Source organism: Tripterygium wilfordii, chromosome 1 (genome assembly GCF_013401445.1).
Source record: "Tripterygium wilfordii isolate XIE 37 chromosome 1, ASM1340144v1, whole genome shotgun sequence".
NCBI classification, from domain to species: domain Eukaryota; kingdom Viridiplantae; phylum Streptophyta; class Magnoliopsida; order Celastrales; family Celastraceae; genus Tripterygium; species Tripterygium wilfordii.
Window position 1 is genome coordinate 8930912 of NC_052232.1, and position 23492 is coordinate 8954403.

Consider the following 23492-nt stretch of genomic DNA (forward strand, 5'->3'; position numbering starts at 1 on the left):
AACAACTAATTTTAAGTTCTTAACATGATATTGTAGCGGAAAGTCTTGAGTTCAAACCTTAACTTCCGTAATTTAAACCTCTATTTGTTATTGCCCTAGATGTGAGCCTTGAGTGAGAATAGTCATAATGTTGGGTCTCGTTTGTTATTCACGTGTTGGGCCGTCAAAATGTCCTGCCCACTCGTTAACGAGAATGTTGGAATATATATATAAATGATATAAAATGTTCCAACCCAACAAGTTAACTTATTTGGTTAAATGACAAAATAATTAATCTTAACACCTTGAATTGAGTCTACTTAACCAGTGGAAATAAGATATTCTATTTTACAAGTGGAAATAAGATATTCTATAAAAACAAATGCAGCATTATATAAAAAAGTTCAATAAATAATACTTAGCTGACTTTGTTGTAAAGATTCCAACAGTAAGATTAAAAACTAGCAATAATGTCACCTTCAACAAAACATGACAAAGACCTCATGTCTTCAACCAAAACAGGTCATTTGATAAATACAAGCACAAACCATTCAAGAAAAAAGAATGGTCTTTATCAATAGAAACAGACGAACCACTCCATGTCTTAATTAAAGAAGTCTAATGCGGACAACATATCCTTGTGCTTTGATACACAAAATATCAATTCAAAACCTGATAAACAATCAAGTCACTATCAACTAAAGAATCATAAAACAGCATAATGTACAAGAAAAACTGAGGATACAAGTAGACTGTGCAAAGAATGCCCTGAACTATGCGTAAAAATGGAAACGGAGTATTCTACAGAAACAAAAGGTATTTATGTCAATAATTCAATAAAGAATACTTGGCACGCAATACTATCTTTCCCTTGTCCACGCCGAGCTTAGCTCCAGTGACCAGCCAATGACCTGGAAGATCTTGTGGTCCTTTCGACATTTCACTCATGTCCACGATTTTTGCCAGTTTCCCAATTTGGCTTGAAGTATTGTCCTTCTTGTCGTCAGAGTTTCTATCACCAGAAGATGACGTAGAAGTGCCATCAGATCTTTGCACGGAAGTGTTGGAGGGGCTATGATCCCACACTGATCGCCTTATTGTACACCCTGGGACTTTGGAGAAGAGAAATTTCAAGTGCAGTACATTTCTAGAACCGAAATTCCAAACGCCCAGCTGAGCTCCTGTAACAATGTGAACACCCGAGAGGTCCCCGATGCTGTTCTCTAAGTACTCTATTGGTGCAGTGCTTACATGCGAAAAGTTCTTCCACTTAATTGGTTCAAACCAACGGCTGTCTTGCTCTTCAGGGCCTCTCCACTGGGGTGCACCTATTGGCATATGCGTGTCCCAATGTGGTTGAAGGATTTTTGGAAGAGACACCAAATGCTGCAAATGGATGGCAAGTCTGTTTTGTTTGTCGCCTTCCAGGCCAAGTCTAAGACCAGTAACTGGCTTCCGACCAACCGTGACCTGCAAATTTCAATGTCAAAAAGTGCATCAATGGCGCCTGAGCCTGCACAGGTGTATATGTTATTGCCACATGTTTGCATCACGTGCATGCGTGCACTTGCATTATATCGGTATTGACAAAGAAAGAAAAAAGAAAACCTTAGTTAAGCTGAAGTGAAGTCTTTTCAGCTAACAAGAGTAAAAGCAGTAATTGATGTCTGTTGATTAAATCTTATCTTAATTATTCATAAGCTGCGCAAATCTCATCAAACGAGCAACAATAGAATCCTCGAAACCAATAAAACTTAGAATGCCAGGAACAATATGAACATGAATGTGGATTCTATTTTATGAAAAACCTAAATTTACTTTTTTATTTCCACTACCATTGCTTTCAATATATAGTGTGATAGAATTATTTTTTCTAACGTTTCTTTTATGGATTGTCTTATGAGCTCTCTACATTTTTGGACTTGTTAAAAGTTTTAGCATCTTGTCTTCAATCATTTTTTACATAAAATCAAAATTCAGGTAGATAACTAGAATCTAAAATCACGTAAATTTACCTGATCTGGGCTAATGTAAAGTCTGGGGCCCATCAAGCTGAACTGAAGGGATTGACACACAGGTTCTTTCCTTTGGATATTACTTTGTTCTGGAGCCCAAACACGAGCAATTTGAAAATCCAAGAAATATTGTAGATCTTCGATGGGAGGCTTATCTGGTCAGATCATATTAGATACTAAGTATGGGAAAGGGGAAAAAAGAGAAAAATTGACATTCTTTATTAATACAGGTATGTGCTTTTGGAGTTACCCAAACATGATACTATCAAAAGTAAAAATAAACAAACAAGTAGGGCAAGCAGTATAAGCGACTCATATAAACAAAATTTAAAGTAGTATAGCAGGGAACGATTTGGTCTTTTTTTTGTTCAGAAGATGATATGATGAGTCATATATACATTGTTTCTTTAAGAATTGTTTTGCAACCTAAATTTTAACCATTAGGTATTTCTGCAATATATTGTTTAGTATTTTAAAACCAAAACTCGGCAATTAGGTCAGATTTTCTCTTTATACCTACCGATATTGACCAGTCCAACGTATGATGAAAAGCTACAACTTTAATCTTTCATGAAATTGATGCTACCATAGGCCACAGGTGAGCGATGCACAAAATCCTTAGTGCATAGGAATACTACCACACTACCAGAAACTACTTGAAGCTTCAAGAGCTGTGGTGCTTTTAAATAGAAGTGTCTATTAGAACAAGAGGAAGCACAGAAGAAATGCTTGGCCATAATCCATAAAAAACAAAGTCAATGAAACTCACATCTGGAACTAAGTAAGCAGGAACATGGTGGATTGAGAACTTACATTCTAAATACAAATCAACAGCACGTGCTAGGTGCATTATTCTTGGCACTCCATCGAGCAGAGAAACAATTGGTGTAAAGGTCATGTTAATGACATCTGGAGCAAATTGTACAGTCTCTGCCCACTTAGCATGACTCTGTTCAAGATCGTCACCTCCTCTCCTCCGAAAAATGACTGTTACATCCTACAGCAATAGTAGCTGGTTATGATTGATTATAATATGATAAGAAACAATCAAAGTTTGAGAAAGATATTTTCTGAAAAACAGTAGTTTCCAAAACAAGAATGCACAATGCAATCAAAATAACTCAAGTTAACAACACCATTATGCTAACCTTGTCCTTATATTTCAGGGGCCCCTCAGTTGACTGACCCTTTGAGTCCATAAACCTATGATCTGCAATATCTTTCACATAGTTCTCAATTTCTGACACTGACAAAGGAGATGACTGGTGCTGCCTGACATAAACCACATCTCTTCCACCAATTGTCGCAGATGTAACAATATGTGTACCATAGTTTTCGATGAAACTGCAAAAGTGGGGAAAAAACCAATGGTGATAGCTAATTAGAAATCCGAGGTACTTAGTCTTCAAAATTGATGCAGTGATCCTACTTGACAGTTTGTCTACAAGAACCTGCTTCCAGAACATTTCGAATACCATGAGGGACTTCATTCTAACATATCAGGGTTTTTCACAAACATATGATATGGCAGGGTAATCAATCATAGCAATCCTAGTGGTCATGCAAAAGGTAAGTTATGCCATCATTGCCTGTTCTAGATTGGGTATAAATGTAGTGGAGTGCTCTTATTAGGTGCCAAAGTATGCATCCGAGTGGGTGTAGATATCAAATTGGTTAAGATAACAATGTTTCATAAATAACCATAAAAATCGTCCATGAAAACAAATCTGTTTTGAGTATTCATCTTTTAATTCCATTGCATAATGTAACTTATTATTAAGCAGAAAATTGAATTGTCATTACAATATGAGTAATTGGTTCTGACAAGGAAAGGACTTCTTATCCTCAAAAAAATCATTTTAAGCCCAAAAATTACTACATCAAAATTTATAATGAGCTTGTAAAATGATGAAAAGACACAGCCCAAAAATCTAGAAAAAGGAGCAGGTAGCAATTGCAAAAGAAGGTTTGACAAATTATTACCTAGCCAAGGATACAGGATCCCAGGAGAAAGGAACAGCACGTTTGATTTCTTCATGTAAAACCAGATTTAATTTTGCTAAGTAAACCTTATATAGGGGAATTAAATTCCCAACCATTGCAAGAGATTTTGTAGCTGCTGCATCAACTTGCCGTGAACCAGTAAAATTGAACATAGCATTAAAGCTTCCAAGTGGAATGTCTCCCACTATACCAGAATTTTCATTGAAGCGTCTTGCCATCTGAAATTTTAAGTAAAGGAAACCATGAAACACTGATAGGACTATGATGATAATTTTTAACAATACCATTAACCTATTTGGAACACTATCTGAAAGTACACCACAACATTGATTCGGACATGATACCATGCGATGGCAAAGCAAACTAGATATTTTCAACATATAAGGCAATAAAGATGGATTGCTTTTGATCAGGAAACATGGAACATAATTCATACATTGCCTATCTGAAGTATTAAATTGTATGATCTTCAATAGATTAATTCAACACAATTAATGCTCCAGAGTTCCAAAAAGGTGAACTGGTGACAACATGCATATTGGTCATTTGATTTTGTTGATACTTTTTTTATAGTTACGGTTAGAAAAATAGACACAAGAAATTCAAAAATCATGGGTCCACCTGAATCATAAAGGGACAGACTACCCAAAAGAGATACATAACTGCATTTTCGACTCAGGATGGTGAAAAAAGAGTCTACTTCCAAGTTTGAATGAAAAAAAATAGTTGGTATGTTATTTCCTAGCTTGTAACCATATTTATCTGTAAAATTGAAACTAATGCTTCGTTAGTTCCTTAGAATTTAGGAAAAGTCCCAAGTTCACCTACTAGTTAAACTTAAGATAAATAAGTGCAATTTAGAACTGAAAGCACTTTCCTGAACTAAATTGAAAATATAGTTAATACTTAAAAGCCTAGAAGGCTAGGAGTATCATACAGGACGAGGTTTGTGATATGGTTCATAGCTTCTACAACTCAGGAACATTGCCAAATGGGGTGAACACATCCTTTATAACCTTAATTCCCAAGGTAAAAGGCTCTTACAAGCTTTCTGATTTCAGGCCCATAAGCTTGGTAAGCAGCCTATACAAAATCATTGCCAAGGTACTCTCACGCAGGCTAAGATTAGATCTACCTGCAGTGATTGGTGAATCACAATCAGCATTTATGAAAGGGAGGCAAATTATGGATAGTATCCTGGTTGCAATGAAATTATCCATCTTATAAAGAAGAGGAAGAAAAAGGGTTTCATGTTAAAGCTGGATTTGGAGAAAGCCTTTGATACAGTCAACTTGAGATATCTGGATACAGTAATGGGGAAAATGGGCTTTGGGGTGAAATGGAGAGGTTGGATACTGGAATGCATCTCAACTGCAAAGATTAATGGCTCCCCTTCCAATGTCTTTCAGATGCAGAAAGGCATAAGACATGGGGATCCACTGTCCCCTTTCTTATATAATATTGCAGCTGAGGGCCTCCATCAACTATTTAAGAAGGCTGAGGAGATAGGTCTATTGAAAGGAATACATGTGAAGAAGGACGAACTGAGTATGTCACACATCCAGTATGCTGATGATACTCTAGTTTTCTGTAGTGCAAAGGAGAAGTATGTCCACGTAGTCAAGAGGATTCTGAAATGCTTCCAAATCATTTCAGGGTTAAAAGTCAATTTTTTGAAGAGCTCAACAGTGGGGATTGGCACATGTAGTGAGTGGGTGCAAGAGTTGGCAGATAAATACCATTGCAAAGTAGAATCACTACCGGTGAAGTATCTGGGAATGCCTTTGGGTGCTAATTACAAACAAGCAAAAACATGGACACCTGTGATTGAGAATTTTCGAAGGAAATTGGCAAATTGGAAGGGCAAGGAACTTTCAATACGGGGCAGATTAACCCTTATTCAATCTGCTCTCTCTAACATCATTCAAAGACCTTTAACATTAACATAACTGGACAAGTGAGAATATTCAAAATCCTTTCACATTAACATAACTGGAGAAGTGAGAATACTGAGCATGAGGGGTGGACTGGGGTGTTTCAAAATGCACCATAGCCTCTCAGTTTGCCATGGGAATTCCCACATAAACAACACAACAATGCAGTAGAAGCGAACCAGAATCCTCAACACATCATTAAAACTGAAGCATTAACACATGCCACAGAGATGATGACATTGATACATAGAACATCTTCAAAAAACCCAAAAGTACAAAATTCATCAGATGTTGCAAATGATCCGGTAGAGCACACTAGCTAATCATACACGCCATTATATTAAACTGGCCATCACAGTGCCGTCCGTCTAAAACAAAAACCCATCGACGTAAATTCCAACAAAATGAATCCAGAAAAAAGTTTGATTACCAAACCAAGAAAGCCAGAGTAGGCGAGATTAAGCCCAATACACAAACAGTAACCAAGAATTCAAGTACTGCATGTAAAGAATTGAGGACCAAGAGACCAACAAACCAATAATCTCAAACTCTATAACCAAAAACAGATCAAAAGAACCAGCTTACCTCATGGAAGTTGCAAACAGGTATTCTATCAATACCCCTCTCTCCCTTTGAGCACTCAATTTCAAGAGACACATTTGGCACCACAACCCCATCGGAGACAACAAGATCCCTAGCGTGATCTTCATCAACGTGGACCAATCTCGACCCAGAAGCTCCTTTGCAGTACAAAAGCCTTATATCCGATGTAACATCAAAGCCACGTCCCAAAGCCTGGATTGAGTTGCAGAGAGTGGTCGTCAAAGCATCTGAGCTCAAATTTGCTCTTGGGTTATCCATATAATTAAAAGAATCTTCCTTTTTCATGAACGTTGAAATGGGTCGGTTGGTTTTTCTGGGTTTTCCTAACTAGGTTTGGTTTTGCTTGGAAGCAATAAATATGTTTTTGTAGCGTAGTTGTGGTGGGGTTCTTTGGACTTTGAAATTCGGAGTTGGCGAGCTTTGTTGCTGTTCGACGATGCTTTTAACTGCAACAATGGATGACAGAAACGCGTATTTGGGTTACATTGATTTCGTAGAATTGGAGAGAATCGGGAGTTGACTGGTCTCCAAAGATCCTTCTCCAAAAGCCTATAAAAATATTTCCTTTTTGATGTAATTTTCTAACATTCAAAAGTCATTCGCAGGCCGAAATGTTTGACCTTGGATTCTAGTTTGATGAGCACTCTATCATGCACCCGGGTTTTATTAAGTAGACCCATTAACGTTGTAAAAAATCTAATCTTTCAATATCTCCACTAACTCTACTATTTTCAGTCTCAAATCATTCATTATACTTCTTCACCAACCTGAAGACGAAAACCTATTAAAAATCTTCGATAGAGGAGCAATCGAGAATGGTCAAGCCGGAGAGCGCAATTTGCACTATGATAGACCCATATGCTCACTTTGACCTATCGTTAACCCAAACCCGAACGTCGATCCAATCTCTTGCGGTCTCCACAATCTTCGATTCACAGACTTTAATTTACATTGATACTGAGTGAGGTTCGCTTCTTTTGCTATCCTCAAACCCTGAAGATACAAGTAGGAAGGAGCCCGCTCCTGATATGCCCCAAGAGAACACATCTATTCTAGGAACCATTTCGTTTATACAGAGTGTTTTTGTAGACGAGTCATCGATGGGGTCCGTGCTTGTACTTCGCGAGATTGGGAAAGTTCTAGTGCATTTGGTGGATGCTTTTTGGGGCAATCGGTGAAGAGATTGAATTCGATGAAGGGAGTAAGTGTCATTGCAATGAGAGTGGTGTTTTTTCCGAAGAAGAGATTGAGTTGGGGTCTGATTTCTTCGAAGAAACCTTAGCAGAGGATGAAGAAGAGGGGTGTAGATTGTGTTTTTACATAAAAAGTGGTGTACTAGATATAAAAATTGGCGTTTATTTAATTTAGGGTATACTTAGTAAAATATGAGGTGCATATAATGCTAATCTCCTAGTTTAGTAGTTTTATTTTTATTTTTAATTTGAGAGATTGATATGATAAATTCATAATTGCTTTTGTCTACTGTATACTATAGTGCAACCCTCTGGATTTTTTTTTAAGGATCTAAAGGTTAAACTCACATATTCAATAAACTTTGTTGGAATCACTCAAATTGGGACTTCATTTGATAGAGTGATTGGATTGATTTTCAATACTAACTTAAAAGCTATGTAAAAAAAACTGTAATAAAAATTGTGTAATAAATTATTGAATAAAAGTATTATTTAAACTTTATAATATTTTATTTTATGATTTTATAATTTTTATGATAAATTTTGTTATTAAATTTAATATTATAAATATAATTTATTATTAGAATTAGTTTTAAGTATAAATTATAAATATTTTTAAAGTCATTTTTTAAAATAAAATTAATTAAAAAAAAGGTTAAGTAAAATAATAATAAGCAATTATTTTTGTAAGTAAAATATAAACTTATAAATTACAATAAACATTTTATTTTACATATTTTCATTATATTATTATGAAAACACTCTTTTATAAAATAATTATAAATTTATTAAATATAAACTATTACCTTACATACCCTTCCATATCTAATTGATGATATAGATTATTCCTTGAAAGAACAAAAGGGGCATTTTCCTTCATCAACATTCTAGCTCATAACACTCGAGTCACTAGTTGGAGTGATAAAGATGATATATATCACCCTGATAATTAGGGTTCAAATCCCCTTCCCTGTTTCAAGAAAAAAAAACATTCCAGCTCATAAATTGCCGGATTCAACAACAAGAATGTTCCATGCAATCCTGCAGAGCATGAGCAATCCACAATGCAACAGGCTATTACTCTCTTAAATTTTGTTTGTGCATTCCTGAATTAAATCAACAGTTCAACACAAACTTCACATAGAATCAGATATCCCTGAATTAAATCCACAAAAAGGCAATTTTTTTCTCTAACAAAATGTAGCAAGAGTGCAGGACAACAAGGCGAAAACGAGATCACTTAACCATAGAAAAGCATCAACATTTCCATCAAATATGATCTAAGACTGAACAGGAGAATAGGCAGCAACACATTTACTTTTACTGAGAGTCCGGATTGAGGGATTTGGGCAGAAGGGAAGGGAAGGGAAAGGGAAGGAAGATAAGGGAAGAGAATGGAAGGGAAAATACATCTCTCTCATGTTTGGATTGATAAAAAAAGAAAGGAAAGAAAAGTAGTTTAATTTACTAGTTTATTCTTATTTTTTATGTTTAAGTGTTATGTCCAAGGTAAAATAGGTTTTATATAAGTAACTTAATTAGTAATCCCTTCCCTCCAAATGACTCCATTTTGGGAGGAAAGAATTTTGACAAAAATTTAATGAAATCTTCGCCTCAAATCCCTCCCCTCAATTTTTTATAAACTATCCAAACAAAGGAATTTGAAGGAAATACCATTTCCCTTCTCTTTCCTCCCCTCCAAATCCCTCAATCCAAACACACTCTTATTGAGAGTCCGGATTAATTTGATAGAGATCCTGGGCAGATGTTGAGGATGACCCAATCCATGATAAATCTGATGAACGAATGAGGGACTGAGTTTCACCTGACTTCTGTTCTATAATCTGCTCAAACTGGTTTCTTAAGGCATTAAACCTCAATTTATCGCCATATACGCTCGGATCCATGATCAGTTCAGGAACAGAGACTTGACCTTCAAGCATTTTCACCACCGCTGACATGGTGGGCCTAAGTGCTGGTGCTGGGTTAGTGCACAATAGCGCAACTTTAATCATTCTAGTTGCCTCTTCCTTATTGAAATCACAACCCAATGTAGGATCCACAAGCTCCATCATATTTCCTCTCTGTTGTAAGACAATGGCCTGAATTGAAACAAAGGGAAATGGTAATAAGGACTAATGAACAAATCAGTGTATACAAACTTAAATTTGTCTTATTTCTAATTATTATTGTCTTACCCAAGTAAAAGCACCACTAAATGAAGACCCTATTCTAAAACTTAGAAAAACAAAGATATAAGATACGTATGGAAACATACCACTAAACTCGCTCATGCCAAGCCTAATAAAATGAAGAAATCACACATTGTTCTTTCTGATAGCATTGTTAAAAAAAAGGATATTCCTGTGCTTCTATCACTTCATTAGCATGGATTATAGCTTGTTGCTTCTGTTATTAGCTATTTATATAATGACAAAAAACCCAATTTCAACATAGCGAAATTTGAATTTTAATGAAGTATAATCTGGCAGAAATAGATTGACTAAGAAAATTGGAGAAGTACTACAGCAAGAAAATTGGTGTCTAAACTGTACTGTTACTTTCATGCAAGAGAAAGATCTATCTTACCCAATCTACAAGGCATACACAGTTCTCATTTGGTCGGTATTTCATGTTGCTTTTTCCGGCCACAATTTCCAAGGCAACAACCCCAAAACTGTAAACATCTGCTTTATAAGTCAAGTAACCCCACAATGCATATTCTGGAGCCATGTATCCTCTGCACAAAGAGATCATTTATGACTTTTTGCCGCAGCAATAAACCTTTAACATCAAAGAAGCCAACAATATCAAGTTCACAAAATTCTCTAATTTAGTAAGCTTTCATGCTAATAAAGGCAGAATTAGTTCTCATATAGATTCATCCACCCCAACATTGTTTGGTATAAAGGTCTCTATTGATGAGGATGACTAAGGGTCCAAGAGAGGTAATTTTAGTTTTCCCCCCATTCCTTTGCAACTTGATTGTTGAAACAGTTATTAATGATGAAGTTTCGCCCAATATGGGTCACCATATGTGAAACTACAATTTACTGCATCAGCCTAATATACTTCCAACATCAACTCAAGCACAGAGACATGAGGACCAATCTACTTGCTATTTTCTCCTAATCATGGATTACAAAGAGGAAGCAGAACACATATACATATATATAATTGAAAGCACCCAAAGCACCCAAAGAGATCACAAATATAATGAGAAGCAAGCAAGGGATGCTCACTCACATAGTCCCAGCAACTCTGGTGCTGATGTGGGTGTTCTCCTCTTCATCAAGTTTAGCCAAGCCAAAGTCAGATATCTTAGGGTTTAGATCCGTATCAAGTAGTATATTGGTAGGTTTAATGTCTCTATGAACAATCTTCAGTGTGGAATCCTCATGCAGAAAAACCAAACCCCTTGCTACCCCAACACAAATCCTTTGCCTTGAAGACCAGTCTAATTTCAACCCGCCTACCTCAGGACCTGTAATCAGTGTCAATAACTCATATTAGTGAAGACTCAACACATTAGTACTTTCTATAAACTATTTATAGCCTTTTCTTATCTTATTAAATCAATATAATTCTAGGGGATTGAGTCTTAGCCTAGTCTAAGCTCCCCACCCCTAAGACCCATAGCCGAGAGGGCATGGGTTCAAATCCCCTGAATCAGCACAGGCTTCTCACTTCTGCTGGACAGATCTGAAATTCAGAATCTGGTCCTAAACTGAGAAGGGATTACCTTCCAAGTTAATGAAAACAGAGAGTTTCACGAACAAAAACTTTTATTGCATACCATACGAGCTTACAAAGATCTCCTATTTATTGGAGTTCTAAAACACCAGAACGTTCAGATTTTTCACATATTTCAGAGGAGCCATTTACTACTTAGACAAATGCCACCTGAAGTTAGGGAATGTCTCCAAAATATCTGTTTAAAACAACTAGACCTTCCAGAAAAATCAGCTAGAATATTTCTGATTGATATCTCCAGGAAATTCATTTTTATTGTTCTTTGTCTGTCATCCCCCCAAAAGAAAATCAATATCTCTTAATGCACATATTTAGAAGTAAAAACAAGGCTTACCATACAGTGCATGTCCGAGACTATTGTTTTCCATATATTCGTATACCAACAATAATTCGTTTCCGTCAATACAACATCCATACAATCTAACTAGATTTGGATGTTGTAAGCCAGAAATCATGCCTATTTCATTTACAAATTCACGATTTCCTTGTTTTGATTTCGATGAAAGCTGTTTGACTGCAATTATCATACCATCTACCAATACACCCTGCAAAGATTATGATACTAAATTTTCAGTTATATAATTCATCATGCGTGCCAATGTGCTATTATCCAGGACAAAAACCGGGAAAAAGATAAACATAAAAATGATAGAGGAGATTCAGTAGAAAGATACCTTGTATACAGATCCAAAACCACCTTCCCCAATCTTGTTTGCAGGATCAAAGTTGTTAGTGGCAGCTTTTATTTGTCTATAGGTAAAAATACCAGTTTGCAAATCTAATCCAATCAGACCTGGCAAAAAAATTACAAAACGTTCAATTGCATCTTTACAAGTTAGCTTTTGTGCAGAGTATTTGAGCGCCTCTTGATATTTTAGATAACTTATTACAAAATAGAGGAACAGACAATCCCAAATGCAACTAAAAATAACTAATACTGTCATATCCAAAAGAATGATAATAATAATAATAATAATAAAAAAGGGTAAACAACTCATGTGCACAAGGCTCTTGTAGTACGCAAACCCTTCCCCACATATTTACTCAGGGACAGACAGCATGTACGCAAAACTTACCCCCACATAATATGTCGAAAGACTATTTTCAAGAATTGAACTTATGACCTCTAAATTACATCCCTGCAACTTTACCATTTGGCCACATATTCGCCAGTAAAATAATGATATAATAAAAAAATAACTGAAACTAATGTACAACTAGTCATAGCCAACTCATTACACAGTTCATAATCTTGTATCTTATCCTACATTTTGAAGGCATTTATATTAAACTTTGTTAAGATTATTTACTTTACCATTCAACCCAATAACCCAATAAGCTAACTTATTGGGTTGGGGCATTTCACATCATTTATACATATTCTAAGACTCCCCCTCACGTGTGGGCTAGGCAATCCGACGGCTCAACAAACAAGGCTCAACACTAGGGCTACTCTCACAGAAGGCTCTTAATTTGGAAAACAAGAAACACACACAAAGGCCCACTTGGGGCAACAACAAATGGGGATTTATATTGAAGAAGTTAAGGTTTGAACCCAAGACCTCCCGCTCCGATACCATGTTAAGAATAATTTCTTTGTCATTCAACCCAATAACTCTGCAATATAAACTCCCTTTGTTGTTGCCCCAAGTGAGGGTCTTGTGTGAGAGTAACCCTAGTGTTAGACCTCTTTTGTTGTGCACGTGTTGAGCCGTTGAGTTGCCCAGCCTAGACGCGAGGAGGAGTATTAAAATATGTGTAAATGACGTGAAATGCTCGAACCCAACAAGTTAACTTATTGTGTTGAATGACAAAGTAACTAATCTTAACAAACTTCATGGGAGTTAGAAATCAAATAGAAAAAATATAACTCAGATTGTTGTAGTTGACATTTGAGACGTGTCCCCTTGATGCAAAAAGAAAGAATAAGTATGAAGGACCAAGGTTCTGTTGATTTGTCTACTCTTTAAAGATTTCTTCTGTCCCATGGAAAACAAGATACAACATGCATGTACAATAAGGAAATTCTGTAAAGCAGTTCTCATAAAGGTAAGGAAACCTACCATAGGCCAAATGCACGATACAGAATAAACAGTAGTCTTATACACTTATCTTAGGCATCATTAGAAGCTCTAAATATTCTGCTGCAAAATCCAAAGTACATAACAAACAGTAGTCTAATACACTTATCTTAGGCATCATCAGAACCTCTAAATATTCTGCTGCAAATTGACTTTATTTGACTGCAAGACATATGCTCAATAATAAGATTTGTCAATTTCATTCATTGTTTTTCTACAAAATTATATCCATTTCTTTTTCACATTCTGCACAGGAAAATACAATCTTCTAAAATTGACATGTATTTGATGCATATTTGACAACCACATTAGAGTATTGATACACTTACCAAAAAAAAGTATTGATATCATCTTACATGAATAATGGCACCCTTCTAGTACAAGCCACCGCTTCATTAGTTCAATTTCAGTAAGCTTAGCCCATTTAATCATCCATCACTGCCTCAAATTTTGTAATGACATTCTAATATGGGGTATGATCTCATTCTACAAGTTATATGAGTGACTTCATTACTCATGGTAGTGGAAAGTGGTCAATCTAATCACTATATTAAACTAAGATAATTAGTATAACCAAGCATTTCCTAAATAATATCCGATTAAACAAATAGGTCCCATCCGCACACCCCCAGAGGTGATTCCCATGTACTTCAGATTTTCTTTTTCTCTACTGAGAGGAAAAGAAAAATCATCTCATCCGGCAGAGATGATCATCAAATACAGTAAATGGCAAAATAGCATAAACATAGAATTGACACATGCCCCTTGAAATTTTTTCGCAAATCAATCTTTGTTAATGCGATGGATATAGAGCTGTTGTCACCTTGCGGCAAAAATGACATGTTCTAACAATGAAACTTTCTCAACTATTACCTTGTTCCCTAGATGTACCGCCTCCCAAGAAGCACTTCCACCACAGAGTGCCCAGCATTATGAGAATAAGAAGCAACGCTAAGGCTATGGATCCAACCAGGAAGAATATCTTACTTTTCCCCTTACTGGGAGGCTTAAACTCTGCATAGTTGAAAAAAAATGAGGAAGCAAATCCGATTTGACTTTGTAGTCATGCACGTCCATACAGGTGTAGATGGAAAAACCAAATTTTAAAACTAAATTTCCCACAACAAGACAGTTTGAAATGGTTTACTAAATATAGATTAGTTTTCCATGAGCAATTAGCCTGCACCAACCCGATTTAAGTATTACACTTTTTATGTACAATAGTCATTGCTATGGATAAAACCCAGTATTATACCTTTTTATAATAATTGTCATGGATCTATGCAAACCATATTTCATTAGTAGCCTTGTTCCTTCTATACTGCACTTGAATAAATAGAATTGCATATTGTGAGTCACTATTTCTTGCTTAGGCTATTGACTAAGGCTAGGCCAATGTAAAATGAACCAGAATCAGTTTGAGAGTAAACAACTCTTGTGCACAAGGCTCTCGCAATCGGTGGGGTCAGGGACATACAAGATGTACACAATCTTCCCCCGCATAATAGGTAGAGAGGTCTAAAGTTTGAACCGGTGACCTCTAAGTTACATCTCCGCAACTTACTCTGGGACACATGTTTGCCCGTGTAAAATGGAAAGTATTGAAGTAATATGCAATTATGCAAGAAGTGGAAAATGATGTGCTATGAAGGTCAAGTATTTCAAAGTATGTGAGAAATTCACGACATCCGGGAAACAGACAAGCTGGTTAAAGGTAAACCGAGCTGCCTAAGTCAACCTACCATTTCCATGTAAGCTATCAAAGAATCAACAACTAACCTGATTCAACAGAGAGTGCCGATATCAAAGGACCATAGGTACCTTTGATAGGGATCGTTGTTGTTCCTTTCCCAGCCCAGTGAAACCGTATCTCTAAAGTTCCATTAGTAACAAAAACTCCTTTAACCACATGGATAAGTTCCTTATCAACCCCATTGGCTTCTTCCTTGATATTGAAATCCTCCGATACAAGTTTTCCCTGCAATATCCAGACTCAGTCAATACACCACCTACAGCATGCAGAGAACATAGTCTGTAACATGGACAACCTGGATATAAACATCAAATATCCGTCTTCCAAGACTGCAAAATGATCGGTTGTCTCTTATAATAATCTCAGCATAGTGAAGTTTCACAGTAAAATTTCCTTTTGCCAAGCAACGCATGTAATATGTGAGAGAGAGAGGAGATAAGCGGGCAGTCTGGTATAGTTCATCATTTTTCATTGTCAGTAGAGATACATTATGTGCTATATATGCAGTCGGGACGTCTGCCACATCCCAGAAATGTCCTGTGCTACTGGTCACCCAATCCTCTCCCTTAGGAAAGTAATTTGCTGGACCTCCCGCGTATTCATCCCCTTCATAGTTGATGTCTCTAATGGTTGTTGCTCTTCCCCCACAATTTATGTGAAATGAATACCGAACTACACAGAAACAACTGCCTTTTAATGCTTTAAAATGTGAAACATAAGCAAACACAACGGAATATATATGATTGAAATCTCTGAAATTGTAAATTGTTCAATGTATTGTCAACAAGAACGAAACTTATATGGATAACGATAACTACTGTTGCATCCCATGATTAAGCTAGAAGATAGATTTTCTTGTATTTAATAAAATTGAGCGAGTGAACATAATGTGGAAAATAAACATTCATCCACATAGGGCATGGGCGTGGGGGCAGAAATTTTAGGATGCTTTTGGCCCCTTGACTCTCTCGGTAGCACAATGAAGTCACGGGTTCATTTAGAAATTTCTCCGGCATCTTCATGGCCTCCTTTCAATTCTTTAAATAAAGAAACCAAATAAAATAAAAAGAGAAAATAAAATTTTCCAATTACCTTCATTACAGGGATGCTTGTCCAGGCACTCAGCAACACTAGATTAGAAAGTTGTATAAAAAAGAAGCATCAGGCCATCAGGAAAAAAAAAAACAAAAAAAAACATTGACTTGTTCGGAAGGTTTAACAAGGTAGAAGCTTACAATCCCTTCCGTTCGGAAGTGCTTCTGAACAAATTTCTGTCAAATCAACCATGTTATATGACTATAGGAATATTTACGCCACTCAAGGCAGTTGAAATTCTAAAATGTTCACTACGATATTTGTTCTTACAGAGATTCTGGACAATCAGGCGGTAGAGAGCTTTCAAAGAAATTATTATATGAAAGATCGATTTGCCTGTAAGAAACAGTAGCCGTCTAAATATATATGTACATGTATATTCTTTCCTATAAGAAATTGAAACTGCAGGAAAAATAAATTGCGATACTTCAATCAAAATTTTAAAGGTACAACTTTTTTCTGAAAGTCATGTTAATTTCTAGAAAAAGCTCTCAAGAAATATTTTATGCAATAATACAAAATCAATAACTTCCAGTACAGTACAGTTTTTCTATGCTACTACCATGTTTGTTTTTAGAAGTAGTTTCTATATCTCTTTCTTCCTCTTTCTGGAGCTTAACTATGTAGTGACAGTATTTGTGTCATTCCGGAAAAAGAAAAGTTAATTCAAGACTAGTAACCACCTAATTAAAGCCCAACTCCAACCAGCCTTCAAGACAAACTTACAAAGGAAAAAATAAAATACGCTTCTGCTTTGTAAGGATAACACATGGTGAAAGGCACAACATTGGGTCAAACCTCGTACCAAATTGATATTACCATGTCAAATTGATATTTTCACCCAATTCTGTGAGACACAATGACTATGCAACTGACCAATGAGAAGTAATCAAATCAATCTATGGCTAAAACAGTAAGTTGTGCAGCATGTTTCAAGTATATAAATTGGTACATAAATATGCCTGCACAAAGAATAATTTGTTAGAATGCAAAATTTACTTTTCCAGGATCCTTAAAAGCAAAATCGAATATTGACATTTTCTTCCGCAGGTGGAAAGATTAAGACAACATACCATTTTTTGTTCTTGATCCAATCATCGATGGGTCCAGACAGAAAGTTGCTCGTCAGATATCTAATCAGTAAGCAACAAAACAAAAATGTCCTTATTCTAATTGCTTATCTTTGCCAATAGGAAAGGATATAAAAAAGAAATGGAATTGTGAAATTTCTATTTGAGAGGATAAGAAACAAATAACAATTTGCAGGAAGTTTTTGCAACACACGGCTTATTTCTTAAATTTCCATTGCAACATCATGATTCATGAAGGCCATTGGAAAGCTATGGTTAATGACTCATATGTTGATATAGCTTCTAAGAACTTTATTTTTCCTATTGCAGCATCTAAGATAAATAAGCAGAGGCTTTATTACTTAATAGGTGGTCAAAACTCAAAAGTTAGGTTTCTTATCAACATCAAATGGGTACCTACACCTATAAGGTGAACATATTGTAGATACATAGGTAATATACGAAGGGAAGGTTCTGTGTACATCACAAAATATGCTAGTGGCATGAATTAACATTGCTCACATTTTCTCCATCTTTGCGAGACCTTCAAGATTTGGAATATGCCCATCCAACTTGTTGAAACTAAGATCTCTGAGAGAAAATTGTAGTACAGAGGTAATCATAACAGGATGAAAAAAAAACTGTGGTTATGTAATCCAATTTAGTAAACTGTACGAAGATTTAAGTAAAATTATGAACAAGAGTCACGAAAATGAATCTGAAAGAATAATGCAATGATTTGAAGAACATGATAAGTCAAATAAAGTTCAGATTATAGCAGTCTTAAATAAACTAAACTCCTCTATCAGCATACTTTAAATACTTTTTTGACATAATGAGAGCTAATACGATAGCACAATAGTTCTTGAGATTGGGACTTGCAGGTAAAGGTGTGCAAATTCTCAAGTTTTCTGCTTCACATTGACTGAAACCTTTTGCAATTAGTAAAACCCTTTGGGTAGGAAGGAATCTTCTGTGATTATTACCAAGTAATATGTTTCGAATATATGTCCATCAAAATTGACTCGTCTTCTTTATTTTGTGATAACAAGTCTGCCATCATGCTGTCATCCGAATAAGTTCTCCACAAAAGAACTAAGCATATAGAAGTTGACATCCATTTCATTCCGGAAAAAGTTCGGGCTGGCATTATCACTCCTAGCTTTGTTCCTTCATCGGCTCAAACTGCGGATATGTTTACTAAAATGATAGGTCCTTCTTTACTTAAGTCATCTCTTGTTAAGCTGGGTCTCGTCAATCTCTTCGCACCAGCTTGAGGGGGAGTGTTGAAATTAGGAGAGAATATTACGTTGAATATTATGTTTCCTATAATTATGGGTTGTAAATATTCCCTTTGATTTAGTTTCCTATAATTAGGTTGATTTGATTGATTCGGTTTCCCTAATTTAGGGCTCTCAATGTAACCATATAATGTACAGTCTCACAATATGAATATATAACACAAATTCCTCAATTCTTCTAGAATTACTTCGCGCCTGTTAGCAGTAAATAATCTGACTCAAAGAATGTGAATAGTGATGCAGCATAGAAGAAGAAAATCACAATAAGCAGCCGAAATCAGCAAGATTCTAAGGTGTAATTGAAGCTGGAACTTTAACAGTACCAATTTCAGGCACCAAAAGACCAAGAACTCAGTTCTGAAATTTATTATAACGTAGATAGCAAAAAACTGACCACTACAGCCCTAAAAAGAACCTTTTATAAGCCCTTTTAGTACCCTAGAATCCTAACCATCCATCCTAATGTAAATATAACAAATCCTAAGCATCCAATAATATCAAAAGTTACATGCTAGTCACATGACCCACTTAAAACATAAATATTAAGCCTAATATAAAATAGAGCTTAGAAAAATTAAATAAACACTAAAATAAATAATTCAGAGAATTAGTCCTGCATCAGATAGTCTACACATGTGTACTTCTAAGTTCATTCCTTACTCTACCATACACATACAGTAATGTACAGTGTTCAATTCCAACCACCTATATGGATGCACTTTGCAATGTCTGGAAATTAGGAAATGATGAGAAAATTGGCGACAGAGAATTACAATATTTTGAGTTCTGGCATTTCCGATATGAAGTTGGGGATCACTCCAGAGATATTACAGTTCCTCAGCATCCTGCAACACAAACTAACTTTTGCATAACCACAGAAGTGGTGGACTATAGGATCTTAACATTACCATAATAATGACTAGCAGAAGACTCATGTTCTTCATGTCTCCAAGGAATGGAAACTTTGAACCAGCTCCATGTAAGTCACTAATCCTTCTGCACAAGATTGCATTATAGACAACTGTTAAAGATGCTAGCCTCTTCGGCTACAAATCTCCAATAATGAAAAGATCTCAAAGATGTTGTGTTGAGAAGGACAATTAAATGCTTTGAAGCTATAACTTACAATTCTTTTAAATTAATTAAGGCGGAGATGCTTGAAGAAATAGGTCCTTCAAGGCCACTGGATTGGATTTCCCTGAAAACAAGAAACCAATTGAACTCAGATTGCATATCCAAGTTTTTCATTGAGAAATCAAAATGCATAACAAGAAAAGATACTTGCAATTTCTGAAGCTGCTTCCAACTCTGAAAAAAATCGGGCATTCTTCCAGTGAATTTGTTACTGCTAATCCTCCTGCATATAACTCAAAACAAGATCAAAAAACTTAAATGGCAGAAAACTAACAATCAGACTTGAAAAAAAATAATCTGAAAACAACAGTGCATATTAAAAGAAAACACTAACAGTTCAGTCAGATTGGAAAGATCTTTGAGAGTAGAGGGCAACTCCCCTGTGAGATAGTTAGCACTAAGAATTCTGCAGTGAAAAACAAGCCAATGCATCCTCTTAACATGGTGTTACTTGATTATGGAAATCCAGAAAATCTCTCAAGTAATGATAAAATATATATCTGAAGATGGAAAAATTGGACTGACAGATTCGCCAAGTTAACCAATTTCCCTAGCTTAGGAGGCACTTTTCCATAAAAGAAGTTGCTCTCAATGCTCCTGTAAATATTGTATCCCTTTATGGTTACAATAGGTTTAAACCTAATGAAACTTCAACAATTTCAAAAAAACAATTAAAGAAAAAACAGATGGAAAGTTAAAAAAAATCAAAGCATACATGTATACAAGTGTTGTGATTTCCCCCAAGTAATCTGGAATTGATCCTGATAAGCGATTTGAGGTAACAGACCTGAAGCAATTCCAATTAGGTTTAGGGTTTAAGTTCTAAACTTTAAATATTAACGATAGAAGTTGCTTACATAAATTCCAACTTAGTAGAAGCCCATTCCGGCGGTATTGTCCCATTCAGGTAGTTTCGTGTGAAATCACTACAACCAGAGAGGGAAAAACAATGTAATCGGAACTAAGCACAACAGTGTCTGCTAAAAAATTGAAAAATTGAAAGATGTTCTTACACTTTCTTGAGATAAGGTAGCTTAGCCAGAGCTGGGGGAAGCACACCATCAAGATCCTGGCCCTTGAGAAATCTGAATCACAAGAACACAATACTTGATACATTGCGTAACTTTGCAAAGAAAACTTCTCCAAATTGAAATCACTGGTCCAATGGCGTGAATTATGAGGAGAAACAAACAATTCGTGCTCAAGTTAAGTTTGCTCTTGTTCTGGAAAATTTGCACCAGTAGTCTGACGCGAAACACTTTTCCCGACCTAGGCCTGAACGAAGAGCCCAGGGTTTTGGTTTGGGCCTAAACGCAGAGCCCAGAGTCCTTAATGAAAACACAACTATAAATGTGGGGTGGGGCCTAATACCCAGAAAGCCCGACTTGTTCACGCGATAGGGAAGGGATACTATCATTATTCATTATCGACTCGACTCCACTCGACAATTGGACATCAAACCCATAACCCAATCGTTAGAGCGGAGCTCTACCAACTAAGCTATATCGCTGAATCAAGTGGACCATGCATGGAAGAGACATGTGCCTTTTCTATTCTTTTCTTTGGCTCATCTGGGCTATCGTGAACTTGAACCAGAGACCTCGTCCGTAAAATGAATCATCGTACCTAAACATTGACTAGAAAACATAATGATCTGTTATGAAACTCTAAGTTCAATTATTCACATAACAATTATGATGGGATCCCCAACAACTGGTATCCAGTTAACCCAGATGCTGCGTTGTACGCACATGATTTCATATGTATCATGTGAGACATGTGGAGCTCACGAATTCATTTGAATCATATGCGTCCAATTATTGGGATCAAGAGTTTAGGATTTGCAAACAACTCTAGAGCCTACTAACCTTGCTTGGGATATGGGCTTGGGAGAGGTTGTTAGCTTAAAAAAAACATGAACACTTGTTTGGAAAACTATACTGAATTTGGGACATACATGGTATCAACGTGGCATACACCACCAGTAAAGCTGCAGTTGCAGATGAGGGTATTGTTGTACAATGGCCTATAATCCGATTTTGGTGTATTCCAAGAGTTAGAGACGTTAATAATGCAAGGATTCTCATTGAAATTCCAGTCTTTCTTCCCCAATTGCCTCGCTATTTCACGAAGAGCTTCCACTGCAATATTGCATACAGACATGCATGCCATTAGCTATATGGTTCCCATATCTATATAATATTATTTTCACTTGATACATATATATGTATATGTATATATATACCTTCATCAGTAGGAAGATGGCCTTCTTGTTGTGCTTCGACTTGGTTTGCTGCCATAGACATGAACAATGGCAGTAGAAATAAGAAGAAGAAGAAGAAGAAGCAGAAGATAGCATAAGCTCTTGTCATCTTCGTCCAACCCAGTTATCTTTAACTCCAACTCATACTCCAGAGTCCAGACCAAGCCTCTGTATATGTACTGCCATCATTTTTTATTTTTATTTTTTTTTTAATTTTTTGAAGGAAACTTCTCTTAGTCTTCCTGGAGGTGTGGTGTGGGGATCACATATAATTATAACTCTACATGCATGCAGATTATGACAGTTGTGGAATAAAGTACATATTGCCATTTTGTGTTTGAATTTACATTTACATTCACATTCACATTATGTACGTTGGATGAGATAAAAACTTCCATAAAATCAAAAGAAAAACTTCAAGTAGACTTCTGTTTAGGGTTTAGGGATGTAGCTGCAGTTTGACCGACGTTGACACTCCAACACTCAAGTGAGAGCCTACGGAAAGGGTATGAAGAAAAAGATCAATGACCCTCTTTTCTATTGCTAGGCTCAAATTGTCGGCCGCCTGTGTCGGTTAACTTGCCTTCATGTTAATTATTTTAAGCATGTTAGAGCATTCAAACTTTCAAGCTGTTCGAGATCCTAAGGAGTAGCTACACCGGGCGAAATAAGTACATAAGTACTCATACATAAATATTGACATCAAGTAGACTCGAACAGGTTATATAAATAGACTGCGATCATCTTAATCCATCACCATCACCATCACCATCACCACCACCACCACCTCTCAAGTCTCAAGAAGAATTCCATCAATTCTGACTATTCAAAGGTTCCATAGAAATGAAATTAATGCAGCACCCCATCCAACCCAACCAGATTTGACCAGCTGTGCCTACTTTGTGGAAGAATGAATATAACCACAAACCTGTGACCCCATCCATCTTTAAAGCTTTAGTACAATTATTGGAGCATGATTCGATTGTAAGGATCGTGAAATCTGCTTTATCATGTCCCAAGATTTTTGATGTAGGAGTAGGACTACTCTCATGTTCATTACCAGAATATCCTCTAAGAGGATCGAAAAATCACGAGCTCAAAATTGCGTGAAATTTGGCAGGCTAACTCGATTCGACGTGATTATCGAGACTAGTTGCTTTGCCCTTAGCTCCAACCTATTTTTGTCATATTCCGCTGTTTAAGCCTTTGAATTAGTTTTTTTTTTACATTCTCATATTTTTTATGATTTCCTTTATTTCAGTTTCCTTATTTATTAAGTATTAAATTTCCTTTTTATTTAAGGTTGTAGTCTGT

The 23492-nt window shown here is 36.1% G+C and overlaps 2 protein-coding genes across 2 annotated transcripts; both read right to left on the reverse strand.

The window, feature by feature from the left end:
• Window positions 1–487: 487 nt before the first annotated feature.
• On the reverse strand, window positions 488–7060 carry LOC119999532 (MACPF domain-containing protein CAD1-like). The gene is made up of 6 exons (XM_038847151.1): window positions 6518–7060; window positions 3978–4216; window positions 3143–3338; window positions 2808–2991; window positions 1995–2149; window positions 488–1449 (listed from the first exon to the last, which is right to left on the reverse strand). The coding sequence occupies exons 1-6, from the start codon at window positions 6818–6820 to the stop codon at window positions 805–807; spliced, it is 1722 nt and encodes a 573-aa protein (XP_038703079.1). The 5' UTR covers window positions 6821–7060; the 3' UTR covers window positions 488–804.
• Window positions 7061–8774: 1714 nt separating this feature from the next.
• Window positions 8775–22318, reverse strand: LOC119989289 (probable leucine-rich repeat receptor-like serine/threonine-protein kinase At3g14840). Its single transcript, XM_038835119.1, has 25 exons — window positions 22161–22318; window positions 21873–22056; window positions 20929–21000; window positions 20773–20841; window positions 20631–20702; window positions 20441–20512; window positions 20250–20321; window positions 20067–20138; window positions 19908–19979; window positions 19706–19777; window positions 19555–19626; window positions 18003–18071; window positions 17484–17543; window positions 16681–16746; window positions 16551–16586; window positions 16408–16445; window positions 15611–15987; window positions 15342–15540; window positions 14436–14576; window positions 12156–12274; window positions 11816–12026; window positions 10975–11212; window positions 10318–10468; window positions 9457–9830; window positions 8775–9052 (listed from the first exon to the last, which is right to left on the reverse strand). The coding sequence occupies exons 1-25, from the start codon at window positions 22285–22287 to the stop codon at window positions 9049–9051; spliced, it is 3039 nt and encodes a 1012-aa protein (XP_038691047.1). The 5' UTR covers window positions 22288–22318; the 3' UTR covers window positions 8775–9048.
• Between the last annotated feature and the right edge of the window lie 1174 nt (window positions 22319–23492).